We start from the raw sequence: 19,514 nt of genomic DNA on the forward strand, positions 1-19,514 counted from the left end.
TAGAAATCGAAATCCTATAAAATAATTTCTCCATTCGTTTCATGTCACTAACTCCTATTTTTTGGATTATAGTATTCTAAAGTTAAACAAAACTCATAGAAGGATTGATAAAGATACTCATTAGATTCTTATTAGTAAATTTTATTACCTCTCGTATTTTTCTCTTAATTGTTCCTTTGTAGTACATAAAATTAAAAAACTATCGTCACTATTCATTGTCAGTGCCACTCTGATGAAGAACAAACTTTTTGATAGTATTTATAAGACATACTCTTAGCTAAATCGAATTAAATAAATTCAAAATACTGATTTATAAATTGTAGCTAATAATTTGAGTCAATTAGATTGGATTTATCTTGAAACTACATTCTCAATAAATCAAAACAACTTGTATCGATTTACTATTGACATTTCTCTTCTATAAATCGAATTTAATTATTTTGATTTACTATAATTGCGTGTTGTTATAAGCTAATAACTAATAAATCAAATTTATTTATGTTGATTTACTATGTATCGTGCTAAATTAAATCTAAGTTGATCCAATTTATATAAAATAACAAATATATATATATATATATATATATATATATATATAATCCAATTTATTTTAGGATATTTGTAAAATATTCATTCTCAATATTTTATCTATGTAAATAAATTACCCTATAATTTCACTAAGGCATTAAATAAGAATTACTCGCTTGTGTCGGTGGCAGGTGATGAGTGGGAGTTAATGCACTTATGGCGCATGTTCCACGCTTGAAATTTTGGAATTTATTTCAAATTTCACCGGCTTCACCGGTTTTACGATTGAACCGGACTTCAGTTCAATTTTGATAACAATAAGATACATTAGGATATTAATAAATGTAATTATATTTCGATTAAACTATATGTTTGAGTTGGGTTTAAGCTTTTTTTTTAATTTATCGTCAAAAGAAAACAAAAAGAGAAAAAAGGAACAAGCATATATATTACATTTTATTAATTTGATGACAAGGTCAAATTCATTCTATATAACTTTCGTACACATTACACAGTATATTTTATTAATTAAATTTCAGTTTCGTTTCACCTGAACAAGCGCGGGCCTTCCTTTTCTTATCCAAACAATAATCAACGAATGAAAGTGAATGGAAAAAGTTATTCTTACCTGTACATGTCTTAGTGTTATTATATATATGTGGCAGAAATGAAATCAAACCACTCTCACCACAATCTTTCTCTTTAATTCCCATTCCTTCCACCATCAACAGAAAAAACATTCGCTAAAGACATCATAGGCAGCATAACAAAGATTCAAGAGAGATTTCTTGAAAAACAATGACACTACTGTATGAGAAAAACAATGAACAACAACAACAACAACAACAACACACCACTATCCTAGTGAACAACGAACAAACTCCTCTTCTACTACCAAACAAGATATCAAAGACAAAGACCGGCGGCCCCTATAATGAGCCGCCGGCCGCATCATTTACAGGGGCCGTGTTCAATTTGTCAACCACCATCATTGGCGCCGGGATCATGGCCTTACCGGCAACCATGAAGGTTCTAGGCCTTGCCTTGGGGGTTGGTGCCATTGCGATTCTTGCTGTTCTTGCTGAGTACTCTTTGGATGTTCTGATGAGGTTCAGCAAAGTGGGGAATGCCGTAACTTATTCTCAAGTCATGGAATCTGCATTTGGACGTGTTGGAAGAAGGTTGTTCCAGATATGTATCTTTGTCAACAATTTTGGGATACTTGTTGTCTACATGATTATAATTGGTAATTCCTATCACTACTCCATTTTAGTAATTAATTCATTAATTTAACTATAATATTATTTGCACACCAAAAATTAACTACAATTTATTTGTGTATAAATATATGTATTAATTTATTTTTAATATATATTTTATATGTTAACATGTATTTTATATTAATAATTATTTTGCTGGTTGATTTTGTTGTGGATCATGATTGTTAACTTAAAGCTATTATGTCGAATCATTGTTTCAATATTTAAATTTTTCGGTTGGTTTTGCTAGATAGAGAGTGAGTTTCGTAAACAATATGAACAATAGGTTCTAAAATTGACTCAATAAATTAAAAGAGAGTGTTAGGTAAATAATGATCATTTTGAACAACATGAACAACCATCATTCAAATAAAAATATATTACACCTCCAAATTAACCATCTAAATCTTAATATTAAAATAATCATCCGTACACCTAGTAAAATGAACATCCAATATACCTATTGTACACATTATTTAATATTTTCATTGTCTACCTATACTTTTCCTAAATTAAAAAAGCACTCTACTCCAAATTATTTTTTAAACCTTAACATTAGGATAACCATCTGCACACTTAGTGAATTGAACATCCAGCCATTATTAACTGTACATGAGTAAATTGAATCAAAAGAAATAATCATCCAATTAAAAATAATGAACATAATCATCTGCATACCTATTGAATTAAACATCCAACATATCCATTGTTCATATCGTTTAATATTCTCATTACCTACCTATATTTTTTCTAAATTTTCTCAATGTTCTTAATTTCTAATGTCAAGGTAATTTAGTAGGTTTTGAATTTATACGAAGTAGATATATTTAATCATGTAAATTTTATATAAAAGAATATATTTGAAATTGAATTACAGTTTAATTTTTTCTATATACTGTTAATTATTAGAACTAAGCACTATTAATTACTTTTCTAATGATTAGATACCTTTTGAAATACAATTATTAGCTTTGAGGGGGAAAATATATTATCATTCAAAATTATTTACGTTAGCAATAAATATTTTATTAGTGGAAACTTAAAATTATATGCATAATTTTTTAATATTTTTATTAATGAATTTTTTATATTAATAATAATGTGCATGTATTATAGAACTTTATATGTTACCAAAATCAACGTTGTTGTTGTTGTTATTATTATTGTTGCTGTTATTGTGACAGTTCTTTGAAATGGAAACAGTCTTGTGTGTTATCTGATCTTGATTGATTTATAGTATTTAGTATTTACCAAAATGTTTAGGTTCTTTTTATTTCACAAGTCACAATCCTTTCCTTACGTCTTACTTAGGAATTCTTGTTATTGATCAATGGATAATCTTTCCGTATACTCCAAAAACTTGAAGAGAGGGAGAGATAGAGAGAGATGCACATTTCTACTTCAATTTCTTGATAACTTCTGAGCATATTTAGCGTATATGCTAATTGGAAGAAAGAGATGTTTAGTCAATTATATATAAATATAAATAGAGAGAGAGGGTGAGAGAGAGAGATAGAGAGAGATGCACTACTACAATTTCTTGACGAGTTTTGAGCGTATAAGCGTATACGCTAAATGGAAAAAAGACGTTTAGTCAATTATAATCATCGTCAAACACTTTAAACAATTCTACCTTAAAAACAATTATATATGGAAAATATGAATGACAGCATGCAAAATCAAAGATATGGCAGTAACGTTGTTGATTAAAACAAACAAAACCATCACAGATACCACATCAATTAAACCTAACCGTAGATAGTACGTAGGAAGTTAAAACGTGCAAGAGAGAAATGAAGGAAATATGTGTGCTTTTTATATATGAATAATAAAAGTATCCGTTAACGATATATTTTTGTTTTTATTTTTATTTTTATTTTGTAGATACCATTGTAAAAGGATTTAGTTTTCATTGTATAAAGTTTTATATGATTGTTGCACTAAAAACAACTAATTTTCAAACATATATGAATCTTTTTTTAATTTTTCGGTACACTAAAATTAAATTTGTGAATTAAAATTATCATCATTGTTACTGAAATTAAAACGGGTTCAAATAAAATAAATGACTATGCAATATAAAGTATTTTTGTTATTTTAGATTAAATGTTATATATGTTCTCCTTCTATACTCTGAAGAAGCTTTAAATTTATACGTACATCTAAATATTAGATTAAGAACAAGATTAGACTTAATTTATATATATCGCCTAAATATAAACAAAATATTTTGGTTCATTATTGGGTTATAATTATTTTCTAAAACATAATACAGTAAAAAGTTGAAATTTAATTCAACTATTTCACATACAGTAGTTTGATCAAGTTTAATTAAGCTCTAATTAGTAATTACCCAACATAAACATCTAACTCATCTTATTCCTAGTATATACCATATCACCCCCTAGGCTAAGCTATGTACAAAAAGAAAGAGAAAAAGAAAAAGAAAAAGATGTGGCCTAAATCGATAGTGAAATGTTTGAACAAAAAGAAAAAATAATAGAAAGTGACGGAATTCTCTCATGAGATGCTGGGGGATAATACACAGAAAAAATTAGAATCCAATCACAGAAGCTTGCGTCCATGTCCGCATCGCTTTTGAGCATTTCTTTTGGGGTGGTGGTGGTGGTCAGTTTTATCCCACTTTTGACAGAGATCGAAAACAGAAAATGAAAGCTATATATTATTATGGATAACAATGGGCCCCACCCAAAATAGACAAACTACAAAGATAGTAAGAGCATCTCCGACGCTTCCTTCTTCTTCAATTTTCCTTTTGGACTTTTCAAAATTTTATTATATAATATTGATTTGAGATTGAATATCAAATTTATTATTTTAATATTTAATTTTAAATTTTATATTATTTTTAATTATTCTATTTAATAAGTTATATAAGTAATAATATTTAATTAATTTTTTTTTGAAATAATACGATTTATACCAATTTTATTTTAAATTTTATATTCATTATAAATTTTAGTTTTAAATTAGTTTGATTACCGTAAATATTAGAAATGATATTTAAATAATATTATATTGAAATTGATCTCAAAATCATATTATGTTAATAAAAAGAGTTGAATGAATAATAAAATAATATTTTTTAAAATAAAAAAAACATAAATAAATAAATTAAAAATATCATATGCAATACATACTATTTTTAAAATTACTAAACTCTTCATTATATTCTTCATCAAAGAAATTTTCGATAATAAGATACCATACAAAAATTATTTGTGTAATTATATATTTATATTTATTATTTTTATAATATTTTATATAAATAAAGCTCAATCATCAGGCAAAATAGGAAGGGAAAAACAAAGAAAAACGCAAATTAAAAATCAGATCACAAATAAGTAGCAATAGAACACAAATTAAATAGTGTAGAACAAAGAAAAACGCTATATGTATTGCTGTTATTTACAAATTTTTTTATACATAATTTTAAAAATAATTGACAAAACTTAAGAATAGATAAAAAAAATCTATATTATTAAAAGATAATTTTAAAAAATATAATAAGAAATAGTATTATTCTACAAATAAAACTACCATCAGATCACCGACAACGTTGAACCTGAACAGTTGTCATTCTCTTCATCTTTAACAATCAGTCCTAAGAATCCTCTAAAAATAGCGTTTCTTCCATTAGATATAAAAGTAGCATGTGGATATATTTGATACTACAACTATTTAAAATATACACCAAAATTAACTACTAAATAAAATATATATTAAATATAAAATATATATTAAAAATAAATTAAATTTTATAATATATATAAATATAAAATAACTAATTTTAATAGTTGATTTTATTACATAAATATTATTTTTTGTTGATATATGGTATCATAAGAATCAGAAAGACAGAAAGATAGAGAGACAATAAAACCTAATACTAATATCCAGTTTATTGTCCTGTCTCTCATTCTATCACGGTTTTTGTTTAACAATGTCACATGTTAAGTAGCAATAATAGCGTGGTTCGTTGTCATTTATCAAAATGCTAGAAACTTGTCACCCGTTTAGTTGAGCACTCAAGTCTAGCACCAGTAAAGTCACGTTCTCCATTGTTCTTTTATAATAATATATTTTAACACCGATTAATTAGCATCAAAGATAAAAAGTGGCATATGAGAATCCTGAGTAGAAGGCCCAAGCTTGCCATGCAATTCAACAAGATAAGGTTTTCCCTAATTATTGAAGTGTTTGTGTGGCTGTAATTAACACACCTATAATTATATTATTGAACAGCAATCAATGGCGCTGAACAATAATGAGGTCAAGACAAAGTATGATGAATTCAATACTGCCAAGATAAATATATATAACAAGACATGCAATGTCACATAAAAAGACACGCAATTCTCATGTGCAGAAAATGTTGCAACTAACTGAAAATTCTAATATTTTTCTAGTGAGTTCTTTGGACGGACCACTTTATAAAACTTTAAAATGGACATGCTTGTATTGAACAAAGACATTTCTCAGAAACTTAGTTTCGATATATTTTATATTAAAACCTTAAAAAAATGATGCTTTAATAAATGACTAATCATGCTAGCTAATTGATGTTTTCTTTTATATTAAATTGTGGAGATTTATCAATTTAATTAATTTCCAAAAGTCCAAATAGTAAAATTATATAGTCCCTGCATTTTTCTTCTTTCTTTCTAATACTACATAACAATAATTATTAAAATTTAGAGTTTATCGCTGAATAATAATAATAATAATAATAATAATAATAATAATAATAATAATAATGTTTTTACATAATTTTTAATATATATAATTATTTATATATCTCTTTGTTTGATAGTTTATATGTTAAAATAAATAATTTTATAATATAATATTAAATTTTTTATATTTAAAGATTTAGAATCAAATCATTAGTCAACTTGTCGACATAATAATTAGCATGACAACTTTAAATCTAACTACTGATGTATAAAGCATCAAACAATTCCCTGTGCTAGATATGACGTAAGGCCTTTAGTATATGTACCACTCTATTATATAAAATCTTAAATTATATTTGTGATTTAGAAATGATGAGATATTACGATTTTTAAAAATAAAAAAATATATATAATATTTAAAATAATATAATTTAACTAAACTTAAAAAAGTAACCGAATAACTTTTAACTCACCATCGTCAATATAAAAAACTTTTCAATTGTTCAAACACATAAAACAATACAAAAAAATACATAAGTAGAGAGAATAAATAAGATAATTAACTCAAATAATATATAGATATAAGTATTCAACAAGACAAACCAAAAATAAGATGCGCACCTAATCAATACACATAATACAAATGATGTATGTCTATTCTATTGGCCATGAGCTCACGTGTCAGTTTTATTGTCAGAACCAAACATGAGTAAGTGTCAACTGTCCTTACTCGTAGGTTCCACAAGCAAGCGAAATTCACCAACCGTCTTTGTCCAGAACACACAAGCGGGATTAATGACCATCCTTGCCTATTATATTAGTCCACGAGTAAGTGGAATTCCCCACCATCCTTACCGGTACTTCGAACAAGCGGAATTAACCAATCGTCTTTGTCCGAAACAAATATCAGTTAATGTGCAAGTGGGATTAACCGCCGTCCTTGCCATTGCAGTAAATCTCGAGCAAGCAGGATTAACTACCGTCCTTACACAGAAAATCACGAACAAGCGGGATTAATCATCGTCTTTGCCCAAGCATAACTTAGCTCAATGTGCAAGCGGGATTTACCATCGTCCTTGCTACGAGAAAACATCAATTCACAGTAAAGTCTTTAATCGGCTTTTGAAATCATTAAATTCATTAACCACATTCTCATTCAATTTACCAATTCCTTCGTCACGTGAGCAAGATAACACCGCCGTCCTCACAACGGGTGGGATAAAATTTTCGTCTCCATAACTACACTGCAACCATGAAACAAGTGGGATGAGACCTCAATCCTTACCGTGCAGGTGCCAAAGTAATAACAAATCAGTACGCCAGTGGAATAACACCCAGACCTTACTACAAACAAATATTCAGTCAATATACAAGTGGGATATCACCCAAACCTTGCCAATCCAGCCATTCAGGCCATAATCAATCATTATCGGTGTTCTTAAGTAATTTTATAAGTGATTTAACTCATCAACCCCAATTATTTATCCATTTCATTAATTTGAATCCTAAACTCCCATTCATGTATCGATTCTCCAATTTCTTTAACATGTGAGTGGAATAAAATTTCCGTCTTCACTGTGGACGAGATAAAGTCACCATCCTTACAACATGTCATCCAGTTTAATCAAACATTTATCAAAAAATAATTCAATTTAATGCCTTTAATATACTCTTACTCTTTCCAAAGCCTAAAAATTAGTTCTCGGATCTTAAACGAGGGTTATAGAGTTAAAAAAGCAATTGAATAGGCAAAACTAGTTAAAATCAATGTTTTCTGAAAAACATGACAGTTGTGCGTACGCATGCCTCGTGTGTACACATGCATACGCACGAATCCATTTTGGTGCGTACGCGCAGAAATGCACATGAAAATTGTTCAATTTTAAAATGCAACTCGTACGTATGCATGTGTTGTGTGTACGCATGATTTGGCTTTTGTGCGCACGCATGGTATGCGTACAAAACTATTTCACTTTTGTAATACTCATGTGTACACATAGATCGTGTGTACGCATCACCCCAATTTTCTGCAACTTCTGCAGAATTTAGTTTTTAAATTCCAAAATTCAATCTCTATAACTTTTTGTGCACTTATTCATTTTTCTTAAATTTTATATATTTTAAAGGTCTTTTTCACTAGCTTTAATTTGAGATAAATATCACTCAATTCTAAATTCTGAACATCAAGTTATGACCATCGAAATTGGTTGAAAACCACAATTTACCAATTTTATGTACAACGCTCATTTACCAATTTTCTCAATTCATTCCATTCCAATACCATCCAAACCAATTCTAGGCATCACTTTTACACAGCTACCAATTTCCATTCACTCCCTAGCCATTTAAAATCTAATGAACCAATCCAATCCATCAAAGGCCTAACTCTAATTCAATTTATCACATCTTAAGTTTTTCATCCAAATCAATACCAACAATGCTCTTATTCAATCAAATCTCACCAATTTCTCAATAAATCATAACATGACAATTGCCCAACTTCCTATAACTTACCAAATAGGAGAATATCTCATCCTATCACAGCTTTCGATCCAATTTTCACACATATTACCATAATAGGCAATAAATCCACAATCTCATATCTAATTTCATTCAAATCAACACATATTACACACCAAACAATTCAATGCATAAAATCATACTAACACATAATCCATCATCAACATACACCATTTTTCATTCAATCATATCTTAAAGGCAATTAACCTAAATTTTCACATAGTGTTATACAATGTCTATCCGAATTTAAGACCCATATCCATACTTAGGTTTTCCAACACTTGACTTTTTTCAGCAAAAGGAATGGACCCAAGCTTGATTAATCCTCCTCCAAACAAAAATTCCACCAATCAAACGAAACAATCTCTCCGTATCAACTCAACCCGAGCAAACCCAACTTGCACCCAACATCCACTAAGCGATCCAAGCTAATCCATATGATCTAATTACAATAATTATTTCAACATTCATACTAGGGTTCTTACTTAAAATTAAGGATAATGAAGGGATTAAGCTTCCTTACCTTAACCCACTGAATTAAGTAATGAAAATCACCAAAACTCAAGTTAGAACACTCCTATAACATCAAAATCACAAAAAATTCTCAATACCCAAACTCAAAGTATTTAATTAGTTTTGAATAAAAAACTGGAGCTGAAATTTCTAGTTACTTACCAAACTAATCGAATAGAATTAAAGAGGAGGACATAAGTTTCGCGTAGCCACAAACAGTGCTACGATCGGAGTTCCGTAGCAAAAATTATGAGCAATCAAAGATGATGAATAGTATCAAAGAGGTTAGGGCACTCTCTTCTTTCCCTATCCGTGCCTCTCTCTCTCTTTCAATGAGGGTTGAGTGCTAAATTGGGGAAGGGGGGAGTTGGGCCAACCGTGGGGATCCCTCGACCACCGGAGAGATTTCGGAGATGAATCAAGCGAGATAATATAAGATGAGAAGCCACCACATCCAACTCAAAATCTTAAGGTGTCAAGTTAATGGGTCTCTCATCTTATAAACTCCTCACTCTTCCTTGTTTTCTTTGATGTGGAACTAACTTCAACACTCCAGAGGGTGTTTATACCTGTGGGTTTGGACTTTGGGTTTAACATAGATTCATTTGTGACTTTTGATTCGCTTAGTCTTATCTTGGGTTAAAATATTTAAGATAAGTATTCAGGTCGTTCTAAATATTTTTCTTGTTATTTTTACAGTTTTAACTTTTTTATTCATAATACTGGACAAATTTAAATTAATACAGTAAATTTTAATGATAGTATACATTTTTTCACAATTAATTATATTTTTTGCGTTTAATTTTATTGTTTAAATTAAATTGTCGCTAATATTTTTCTTGAATTATAAATATTGAATTCATAATTTTTTTGCTCCGATTCAATTATTAATTATTTATTTATTATTTATTCAAATTGTTACCGTATAAGTATATTTTCTTTAATATAAGTGTTATATATGTGTGTCTTTGTGTATCTTTCTATCTTTTTTAGTTTAGAGAAGATGCAAGAAGTTTGTTTTCTATTAAAAAAAAAAATTTGTACACTTGGGATACACCAACACGTGAGTATTATCTCTAAAAGAGCAAGTACAACAAAAAAAATTAACTTTGTTATTCAATATTAACAAATTTTAAAATTTAAAATTAAGAATTTATAATTTAAAATTTAAAATAAAGAAATCATTTTAAAAATAATTAACTGATATTAGCTAAAAACATTGACCACGTAATATTACTCTTTTTAAATTTTAAGAATTTGCCGGTTTGTGTCTGACTTGGAAGTTTGAGTGGTGGTTATAAAGGTTTTGTCGAGTTGAATGGACGAGTTTTGATTCGTGGTTTTATAGTAAGAAAAATTTGCAAGGAATAGAACATTGGTTAAAGAAATGTTTTTCTCCTTTCCTATTCCAAAATTTTATATACTTTCAATATTTGGCGTCTCATATATAAAAAGGTTGAAATGAATGGACCTTAAAGCTTAATCGTAACAATATATATAGAGAAATAAAAACATTAGGTTTGTTTATTTTGATTCCACTTTAAAAAATTGCACAGATTCTGAGTTTAATTTGCATAAATTACTTTGATTTCACTGCCAGGCGATGTGCTATCTGGAACTTCGACAACTGGAATTCATCATTTTGGTGTATTAGACGGATGGTTTGGTGAACATTGGTGGACTATGCGAACTTTTGTTCTTCTTATGACAACGCTTTTTGTTCTTGCACCACTGGCATTCTTTAAGCAAATAGGTATGTTTAACGAAGGAGTAAGCTCTCATTTTGATTCGTTCTTAACCATTTTTTGTGTTGGACATTCAATTTTTTTTTTTTCTATTTTGACTGCGTAAAGTATAGGACAAAATAAGTCTTCTAAAATTTAAAAGTACAAATTTTCTCATCGTCATCACTAGTAAGAAAATGATAAATTAATCATTTTGATTGTACAAACAGAAGGGAAGTATGATTAATATATACTATGTGTTCTTTTTTTAAAATGGTGAGAGTGTTCATTGAAAAAATGATGACTGATACTGAATTTGAGAGTTTCAAATCCTGAATTATTATTGTGTCTATGAAAGTATGAGAGGATGAGAGAGTAATACGAACAATCTAATCTGAATCATATTATTAAGTGATTTACAATACAGAGAACAGGTATTTTAAGAGATAGCTTGCTGACTAAGTAAATCAGTTTGATAATTTTGTTTGAGTTGTCATAATAGAATTAGTTAATTTTGGTTTTGTTGCACTAGTACTACTATTCTCTACATTCCCCTCAAGCTCGAGGGCTAGTAAGAGAAGATCTTGAGATTGGAGCGGAAATGAAGAAACATGGAGGTAGAGAAAGAGTTTGTAAGATTGTGTAGGACTAGATTTTCTGCAAGAAAGACAACACTAAGGTTGTCACAATAGATCACAAGAGAGACTGGATAGTGAACTCTAAGTTCATAAAGGAGCTTCTGAATCCATAAGATTTCATTTTCGGTGTTTGCAATACGCCTAAATTCTGCTTAAGATGATGAACTACTAAAATATGTTGTTTTCGACTTGACCAAAAAGCTTGGATCGTTTCCAAAGAATACACTATATCCACTAGGATACGCTTTACTGCACTCCAATGTTGAACCAGTAGTTGTTGCATGAATCGACTAACTCTATTCATGGAAAAAGAAATTTCAGGATGATGAGTTAATGTGGCATATTACAAAGCACCAACAATAAAGCAATAGAATGTTGGATTTTTTAAAAAAATCAGTAGATCATGGGAGTGGTGGGAATGGGCTTGGAATTCTTCATCCCAAAACAAGTTAGTAAATCACTTATACATTTAGCTTAAGAGATATCAAGAGAAGTATGTGTTAGAAAATTAAATTCCAAGCCCAAAAAGTAGTGGAGTGCCAAGATTCTTTATAGAGACCAATGAATCAAGTTGAGAAATTAGCAACTCCACTTCCCTAGAGGAGTCATTAGCGGTGACAATATCATCTACGTATGCTAAGATGAAGATTGTTGAAGAACTGGTGAATCTAGTAAAGAGTGAGAGATCAACCTTTGTGTTAGGAAAATCAAACTTGAATAGAGTGTTACCGAGGTTAGTGAACTATCTCATGGTGCTTGTTTTAAGTCATAATGACTTTGTGCAATCTACAAACTTGTAAAGAATTATAGCTTGTAAAGGCAGGAGGTTGTTGCATCAAAACTTTTCAGTTAAATCGTCAGTCAAAAAGACATTATTAAAGTCAAATTGTCTCAAAACCTAATCTTTTACTAAAGTGATGCATGGACAACACAATACAAATAGTTGCTGGGTTGATAATAGCACTAAATATTTATGAGTAGTCAGTACCCTCAATTTGGTGGCACCTTTTGTTGTCATGGGATGAGTGTTGAAAAAATTTATATGAAACTCAAAATTTACAGCTTATCTTAAAAAAAAAAATTAGCCACAGTGATTAAATTCTTTGCAAATTGAGAATGAACAGAATATCTTTTAAAAGAAAACTAGCATTATTGGAATCGTTAGTTAAGATAGAATTGCCAGAATGACATATACGGATACCACTGCCATTGGCAACAAAGAGCTAATCTCGACCAACATAATCAGAGGTAGAGATCAAATTGGATGAATCATTTGTGGGATGATGGCTAGCTCTGAAATTTGGATACTAGAAAGATTCAGGCGATGATGATGGAATAGCCAGATAAAAAGTTGGTTGATGGAATGAGAAGGGTGGTGGTGGATGGAGGTCAACCAAAATGAAAAGAACTATTTGATTATTGTGGAGAGGAAGATGAAGAGGAGCTATAGAAGTAAATCAACTGCATGAAGTAAATCAACAAGGGTTTTGATTTTTTCAATATGCTCAATGATTGAGTTTATTGACTGCCTTTAGTTGATAGCGCAACTGTTTGATAGTAGTCTTGGTGGAGGAGATGAAAATTTGCTGAATTTTGTCTTAAATTTCAAATGCAGAAGAACACTGTACCAGGCGATTCTTGAATGTAGTATCAACCGAAAGAAGGAGCCAAGAACTCAAATTATAATCTTGAAGTACCCATTATTCTAAATAAAAGGCAGTCTGATATATAAGTATTCCGCATTAACACAAAATCTAAAAAAGATTGCACCAAAGAGCATAATATACGCAGTCTAACCTAACAGTTACATAATATTGTTCCAGCTGCTTTTGCTTAAGGAGTGACGAATTTCTCTAGTGCTTTATCAGGCAGTATGTGATCTTGAAGATTCTCAATAGTAGATGATGTTATTTCCGACACAATATAAACCAATTTGAGAGTTTAATCTTATTGAAATAATATATTTTTACCCTCTTTGAATTTAAGCATAAGTATTAATGTATAGTCTATAATAAATGCTAACTAATATATGACATTACTTTTCTTGGTTGCAGATTCACTGCGATATACTTCTGCTATTGCAGTAGCTTTGGCACTTGTTTTTCTAGTCATACTTGTGGGAATCACATTCCTAAAATTATTTAATGGCGGCATAACTACTCCGAGATTGCTTCCAACTATTACAGACATGAATTCTATATGGAATCTCTTTACAGCCGTTCCAATTCTTGTGAATGCATTTGTTTGTCATTCCAATGGTATGACATCATCTATTTAGTAGTTTATAAATTTTCAATGTTCTGCTATTATTTCGTTTATTACATCAATTTAATAAAAAATATAAAGAAAAGTACAAAAATATAGTAGGATAGTGATTTACCTTTTGGTTTTTAAAAAAGTTTGATTATTTTAATATATAAATAACTACTCTTTTAAGAGTATATGAATATATATAAATATTTTGAAACACAAAATGATTAATTTAAAAACTAATTTTCAATATATATGTCAATTCTCTAATCATTTTTAAAATTATGCTAAAATTGTCAAATTTGGTTTTGATGTATGATTTTAGAAAAACTATCAATATGGAATCTACCAGAATATGTGTGGGTTACACAATATATTCAATGATGTTTAGTAATTTTTAGTGTTTGATGTACAAAAGGATATTTTTTGCAGTGCATACAATAAACATGGAGCTACAAGATTCTTCCCGAATCCAGCCAGTTGTGCGTGCATCATTGACTTTGAGTTCAGTTATCTATATTCTTACCGCCATATTTGGATTCCTTTTATTTGGCGAGTCAACGCTTGACGACGTTCTCGCCAACTTCGATGTTGACCTGGGAATCCCATACAGCAGTCTACTGAACGACATTGTTCGCATTAGTTATGCCTTCCACCTTATGCTTGTCTTCCCTGTTATCTTCTTTTCGCTACGGTTTAACTTTGATGAATTTATCTTTGCTTCATCTAAGTCTTTGAATGCAACTAAGTATAAGTTTGTTTCTACCACCGTTGTACTCGTTGCTTTAGTGTATATAGCTGCAAATTTTATGCCTAGCATATGGTATGCTCTACAATTCACAGGAGCAACTGCCACAGTTTGCATAGGCTTTGTTTTCCCGGCTGCAATATCTATAAGGTGAGTTTTTGTTTCTCTTTTTACCTTTCTTCTAAATTAAGTTATTTATTAGTGATATAGATATGTTCACATAATTAAAGGTTGGTGTGAGTTAAAAATACTTTTGAAAATATCTAAGTTTTATTTTAAAATTAGTTTGTACTTATTAAAATTTAAGAGTCTAATATAATTTTATATTAATAAATATTTAAATTTATTTTAATTTTTTTAAATTTTAAAAATTATTTTATTAAACATAATTATCATTCTTTGTATTTATTAAAAATTATTTTTAGTTCAGTTTATCAAATATAAATACTACAACTTTTAAAAATATATTTTTAAAATTAAGTTTAATAAGCTAGTTTCAAAATGTCACAGTTAATTGGTGTTGGAAAGTAATGTTTACTATTATTAATCAAAGCTGGTATTATATGCTTGAATAGATTTGAAGTACAATTTAAAGCTACACCAAGTTGCTTTTAGAGGTATTTTTATCATGATGACTAGCCTGTATATTTTCATTATTATTTCAGGGATCCTCATGGAATTGCAACAGAGAAGGATAAGATTTTATCCATTGTCATGATTGTTCTTGCTGTGTTCTCAAACAGTTTGGCCATATACAGTAATGCAGCTTCCATGTCTGGAATAACATCTTAAGATTCATTCCTCTTATTAAAGGAGTGATCTTTATTTGGTGCTTGTGTAAAATGTGTGATTTATTGTAAAATGTAAATTTTCTTTTATCTTATCCTCAAGTGATTTATTGTAAAATGTAAATTTTCCTTGATCTTTTTTCCAAGTGATTTATTTGAAAAACCACTTGGCTTCATTAATGCATACTATCATGATGTTTATATAGATATTTATTGAATTACTTTCATCACCTCTTTTACAATTTGTCCATATTCGCATTGTATGTTGTAACAATACACCATCAACAGAACCAACTTGGGTTGATCGAATGGTTAGCTCACTTGTCCACTTAAGCAAGTGTCGAGGGATACCGTGGGCAACCAAAAAAAATATACCATCAGTAGCTCGCCGCCAACGTATTTTTCTGTTTTATTTAGTGACAAAAAAAAATTAAATATTTTCGATCATTTCTAAAATTATTGAAGACAAAAATATCCCCTTTAATAATTGATAGTCATTAAATCAATTTTATTTATAAGTCCTAAGAAAATTATAAACTTGAACACCCAAGTTAAAATATTAGTATAAAATATTATTTTAGTCACCAATATTTGAATTAAATTTTAATTTAATTTTAAATTTTTTATTTTAGTCTCAAAAAATTTTAAAAGACTATCATTATTTCCGTATGCTAAAAAAAAAGATTTTAAAGACGCAAAATTTGGCAAGTCAAAAATTGAAATGAATTAATGTTCATCTTCTTCTCTTCTTGATTCTATTTTCGTTTATCTAAAAGACAGTTTCCGATCTTCAAAGATCCAATTCAATCGGAAGAGGAATTGGATCTATTAGAATTCTATGTGAACCTTGGAAAAGGAATCATAGTAATTCAGTTTGAAAGTCTTTTCTCACAATGAATTTGATTTTGATTCGGAGCTTGATATTATGACATGTAATCACTCTGAAATTGGAATCTTAGGAGTTGTGTGGCTTGGGATTAGAATTCAAGCTCCACCTCTTTTCATGAGCATTGGATCAAGGAACTGGCATTTGATCATGTCTAGAGAAATTGAGTTATCAAGGAATTGAAACCCAATTACTTATGATCCGCCAGAGATCTAACATTGCATGAACAAAAGAAAAGAGAAGTTCATTGATTTAGAAAGATCTAACATCTCCAATCCCTAATGATTTTTATTCATAAGCATTTCCTTACTTCCTTTTAATTCCCTTCCTGATTGCTTATTCTCTTTAATGTTCATTGTTCTCAATTCCTTTACATTTCTGCAATTTAATTTTCTTGTTATTTACTCTTCCCGTATTTACGTTTCAACAATTTAAGTTTATGCACTTTAAATTTCCAGCTATTTACTTTCCGCTCTTTATTTCCAATAATTTAATTTCTTGCTATTTACATTTTAGTCGTTTATTTTACTGTCAAGATCTCTAATGATCACTCAAACCACATTAATCTGATTGTTTGACTAGAACGACCAATTGATTAAAGTTGATTAATCTCTCAATCCTCGTGAGTTATTACTTGATTACGATCTGGTGCACTTGCCGGTGGATATTGTTCATCAAATCCATATCAGGTGGCTCCTAAAAGGCTTCAACCATATTCAAATTTGTCTAATATCTAAGGTTAATAATGCTTTTATGCAGCAGATTAAACCAATCTTCTTAAGCACTAATTTCTACAAAATACTTTCAAAAATTCTAGTTCACCAAATGCATTCTTTTATGACAAGAATAATAAGTGAGAACCAGAGTGCTTTTATCAGAAGAAGGCTTATAAGTGACAATATGCTTGTTGGTCATGAATGCATGCATTTTCTAAAAAAGAGAACCAGAGACTCTGAAATGGCCATAAAGCTTGATATGAGTAAGGCTTACGATAAAGTGGAGTTGTCCTGATTGTGATATGTTGGAGAAATTAGGCTTTGGAAGGAGATGGATAAGGTGGATTTAGGAGTTTGTAACAACAGTTTCATATGCTCTTATTGTGGAAAGACAACCAATGGGATTCTTTAGACCCAACAGAGAGCTCCAATAACTTTCACCCTACCTATTCCTAATTTGTGTAGAACGATTTTCTCATCTGCTCTATAAGGAAGAATAGAATAACATATTTCATGGTTTGAGATTATATGCTAAATACTCCTCAATCAGCCACCTATTCTTTGTTAATGACTCTATTCTATTCAATAAGGCTAATCCTCAAACTTGTGAGAATATACTCCAACTACTATTGGACTACGAATCTATTAGTTGCTAGTAGGTTAACATGACATGATCTGCGACCAAATAGTAGAGACATTGGGTATACCTCATCTGGGAACACAGAATAAATACCTTAAGATGCCAACAGTTACCAACAGGTCAACGAAGCAAACCTTTGTCTACATTAAAGAGAAAATTTCTAAGAAGCTACAACACTAGTAACAATCTCTACTATCTGCTAATAGGCATGAGATTCTTATCAAGGCAGTAGCCTCTATTATTCCTACGTATATTCTTGGTTGTTTCAAGCTCCCATATACTTTGATTCATGAACTACACAGACACATGATGCAATTTTAGTGGGAACAACAAAACAATGAAAGGAGGATGTAGTGGATTGGTTTGGGATGTGATGTACAAGCCAAAAAGACTAGGTGGACTTGATTTTAAAGATCTCAAAAAGTTTAATCTTATTATGCTTGCTAAGCAAGGTTTGGCATTTGATCGCTAGAGAACATTTACTACTATTCAAAGTCTACAAGAGCAGGTATTTCAAATTTCCTTCTATTATGAAAGCTAAAATTGGTTCTGGTTCTACCAATACTAGGCTTGGAGAAGCCTCTTGGAGGGAAGAGAAATATTGGAGAAAGGGTTTAAATGAAAAATTGGAAATAGAGTTAATCTGAATTAGGGATGATCCTTGGTTTGGAGACACTCCCCCGTTTAGATTATTAAGACAATTGGGATTAACAAATCATAAACAGCAACTTCAACCAAGCAGAGGCTCAAACAATCTATCGAGCTCCCCATGGTGCAAACAAATTGATTTGGAGTTAAAAAATTAATGGGCTCTATTCAGTTTCTACAGGATATGAATTAGCCTTTTACTTCTACCATGTACATGAACAGCAATTAGACCACAGATTCAGAGCTACCAAACTATCAAATGCAATTTGGAAAATAAAATGTCAGCAAAAATTCAGAGTTTTCGTATGGAAGATAGGTCACAATGGCTTACCTACCATGATGAAAATCCATTCCAATTTAGCCCAAGTCTTTCCTGCCTGCCTCCGTTACCATCGTCAATCAGAGAATGTATTCCACTATCTCTTATCATGCCCAGTCTCCACCGAGGTCTGATGCAGGCTAGACTGGCAGCATGTTCTGTCAGGTCACCAAAATCAACCCTCATGGATGTGATTGGAAGAGAGCTTGAATCTGATCAAATTTAGGAGCCACAGTAAGCAACTCATGATGCAGCTCATATTCACCATATGGAGAATTTAACTATCAAGGAATTTAATGATATTTTAGGGAAAGAGAATCTCACCTGAGGAAGTACTGTCTCAGGCTGTGAGCGTTGCTATGGAGTTCGCCTCTTTCTCTGCATCTTCAAGATAATCTTCTTCTTCTTTGACTCTTTTAAGTTTCATTTCTTCTAGATATTTCTTCTTATTGTAAGCTATGCTTCAGTTTTTGAAAATCCCGTGTACAGTTGTCCGTTTGTGGACCATTCATTTATTTTCTCATAGAAAAAATGTCTTTGCTTTAAAAAAAATTAGATGAATTATAAAATGAACGAAGGCCAGCAACTTTTGTGATTATTAGCTATCAATTAGCCATCAACAATGATTTGATGGTGTGAA

At 30.2% G+C, this 19,514-nt stretch overlaps 1 protein-coding gene and 1 long non-coding RNA gene across 6 annotated transcripts; one reads left to right on the forward strand and one right to left on the reverse strand.

The window, feature by feature from the left end:
- Positions 1–1,191: 1,191 nt before the first annotated feature.
- On the forward strand, positions 1,192–16,076 carry LOC130979891 (amino acid transporter AVT6B-like). The gene is made up of 5 exons (XM_057903437.1): positions 1,192–1,774; positions 11,118–11,270; positions 13,934–14,137; positions 14,562–15,027; positions 15,543–16,076. The coding sequence occupies exons 1-5, from the start codon at positions 1,327–1,329 to the stop codon at positions 15,667–15,669; spliced, it is 1,398 nt and encodes a 465-aa protein (XP_057759420.1). The 5' UTR covers positions 1,192–1,326; the 3' UTR covers positions 15,670–16,076.
- LOC130979892 (uncharacterized) lies at positions 5,099–19,301 on the reverse strand. 5 transcript variants are annotated; one of them, XR_009086791.1, is made up of 4 exons: positions 19,199–19,301; positions 18,891–19,086; positions 7,650–7,728; positions 6,834–7,563 (listed from the first exon to the last, which is right to left on the reverse strand). It is a non-coding gene; the product is annotated as an uncharacterized LOC130979892 (long non-coding RNA). The 5 variants fall into 5 exon arrangements; XR_009086788.1 differs by having other exon boundaries at positions 6,895–7,563; positions 18,887–19,086; XR_009086789.1 differs by having other exon boundaries at positions 5,099–9,446; positions 18,887–19,086.
- Positions 19,302–19,514: the final 213 nt, after the last annotated feature.

The sequence above is a fragment of the Arachis stenosperma genome, chromosome 5 (genome assembly GCF_014773155.1).
Source record: "Arachis stenosperma cultivar V10309 chromosome 5, arast.V10309.gnm1.PFL2, whole genome shotgun sequence".
Taxonomy (NCBI): domain Eukaryota; kingdom Viridiplantae; phylum Streptophyta; class Magnoliopsida; order Fabales; family Fabaceae; genus Arachis; species Arachis stenosperma.

Bases quoted from the DNA above. Each gene is read 5' to 3' on its own strand.
- LOC130979891 (XM_057903437.1), top strand. From the start codon at position 1,327: ATGACACTACTGTATGAGAAAAACAATGAACAACAACAACAACAACAA. The intron at 1,775-11,117 runs GTAATTCCTATC...TTTCACTGCCAG, and splicing joins TGTCTACATGATTATAATTG to GCGATGTGCTATCTGGAACT. The intron at 14,138-14,561 runs GTATGACATCAT...TATTTTTTGCAG, and splicing joins ATTTGTTTGTCATTCCAATG to TGCATACAATAAACATGGAG.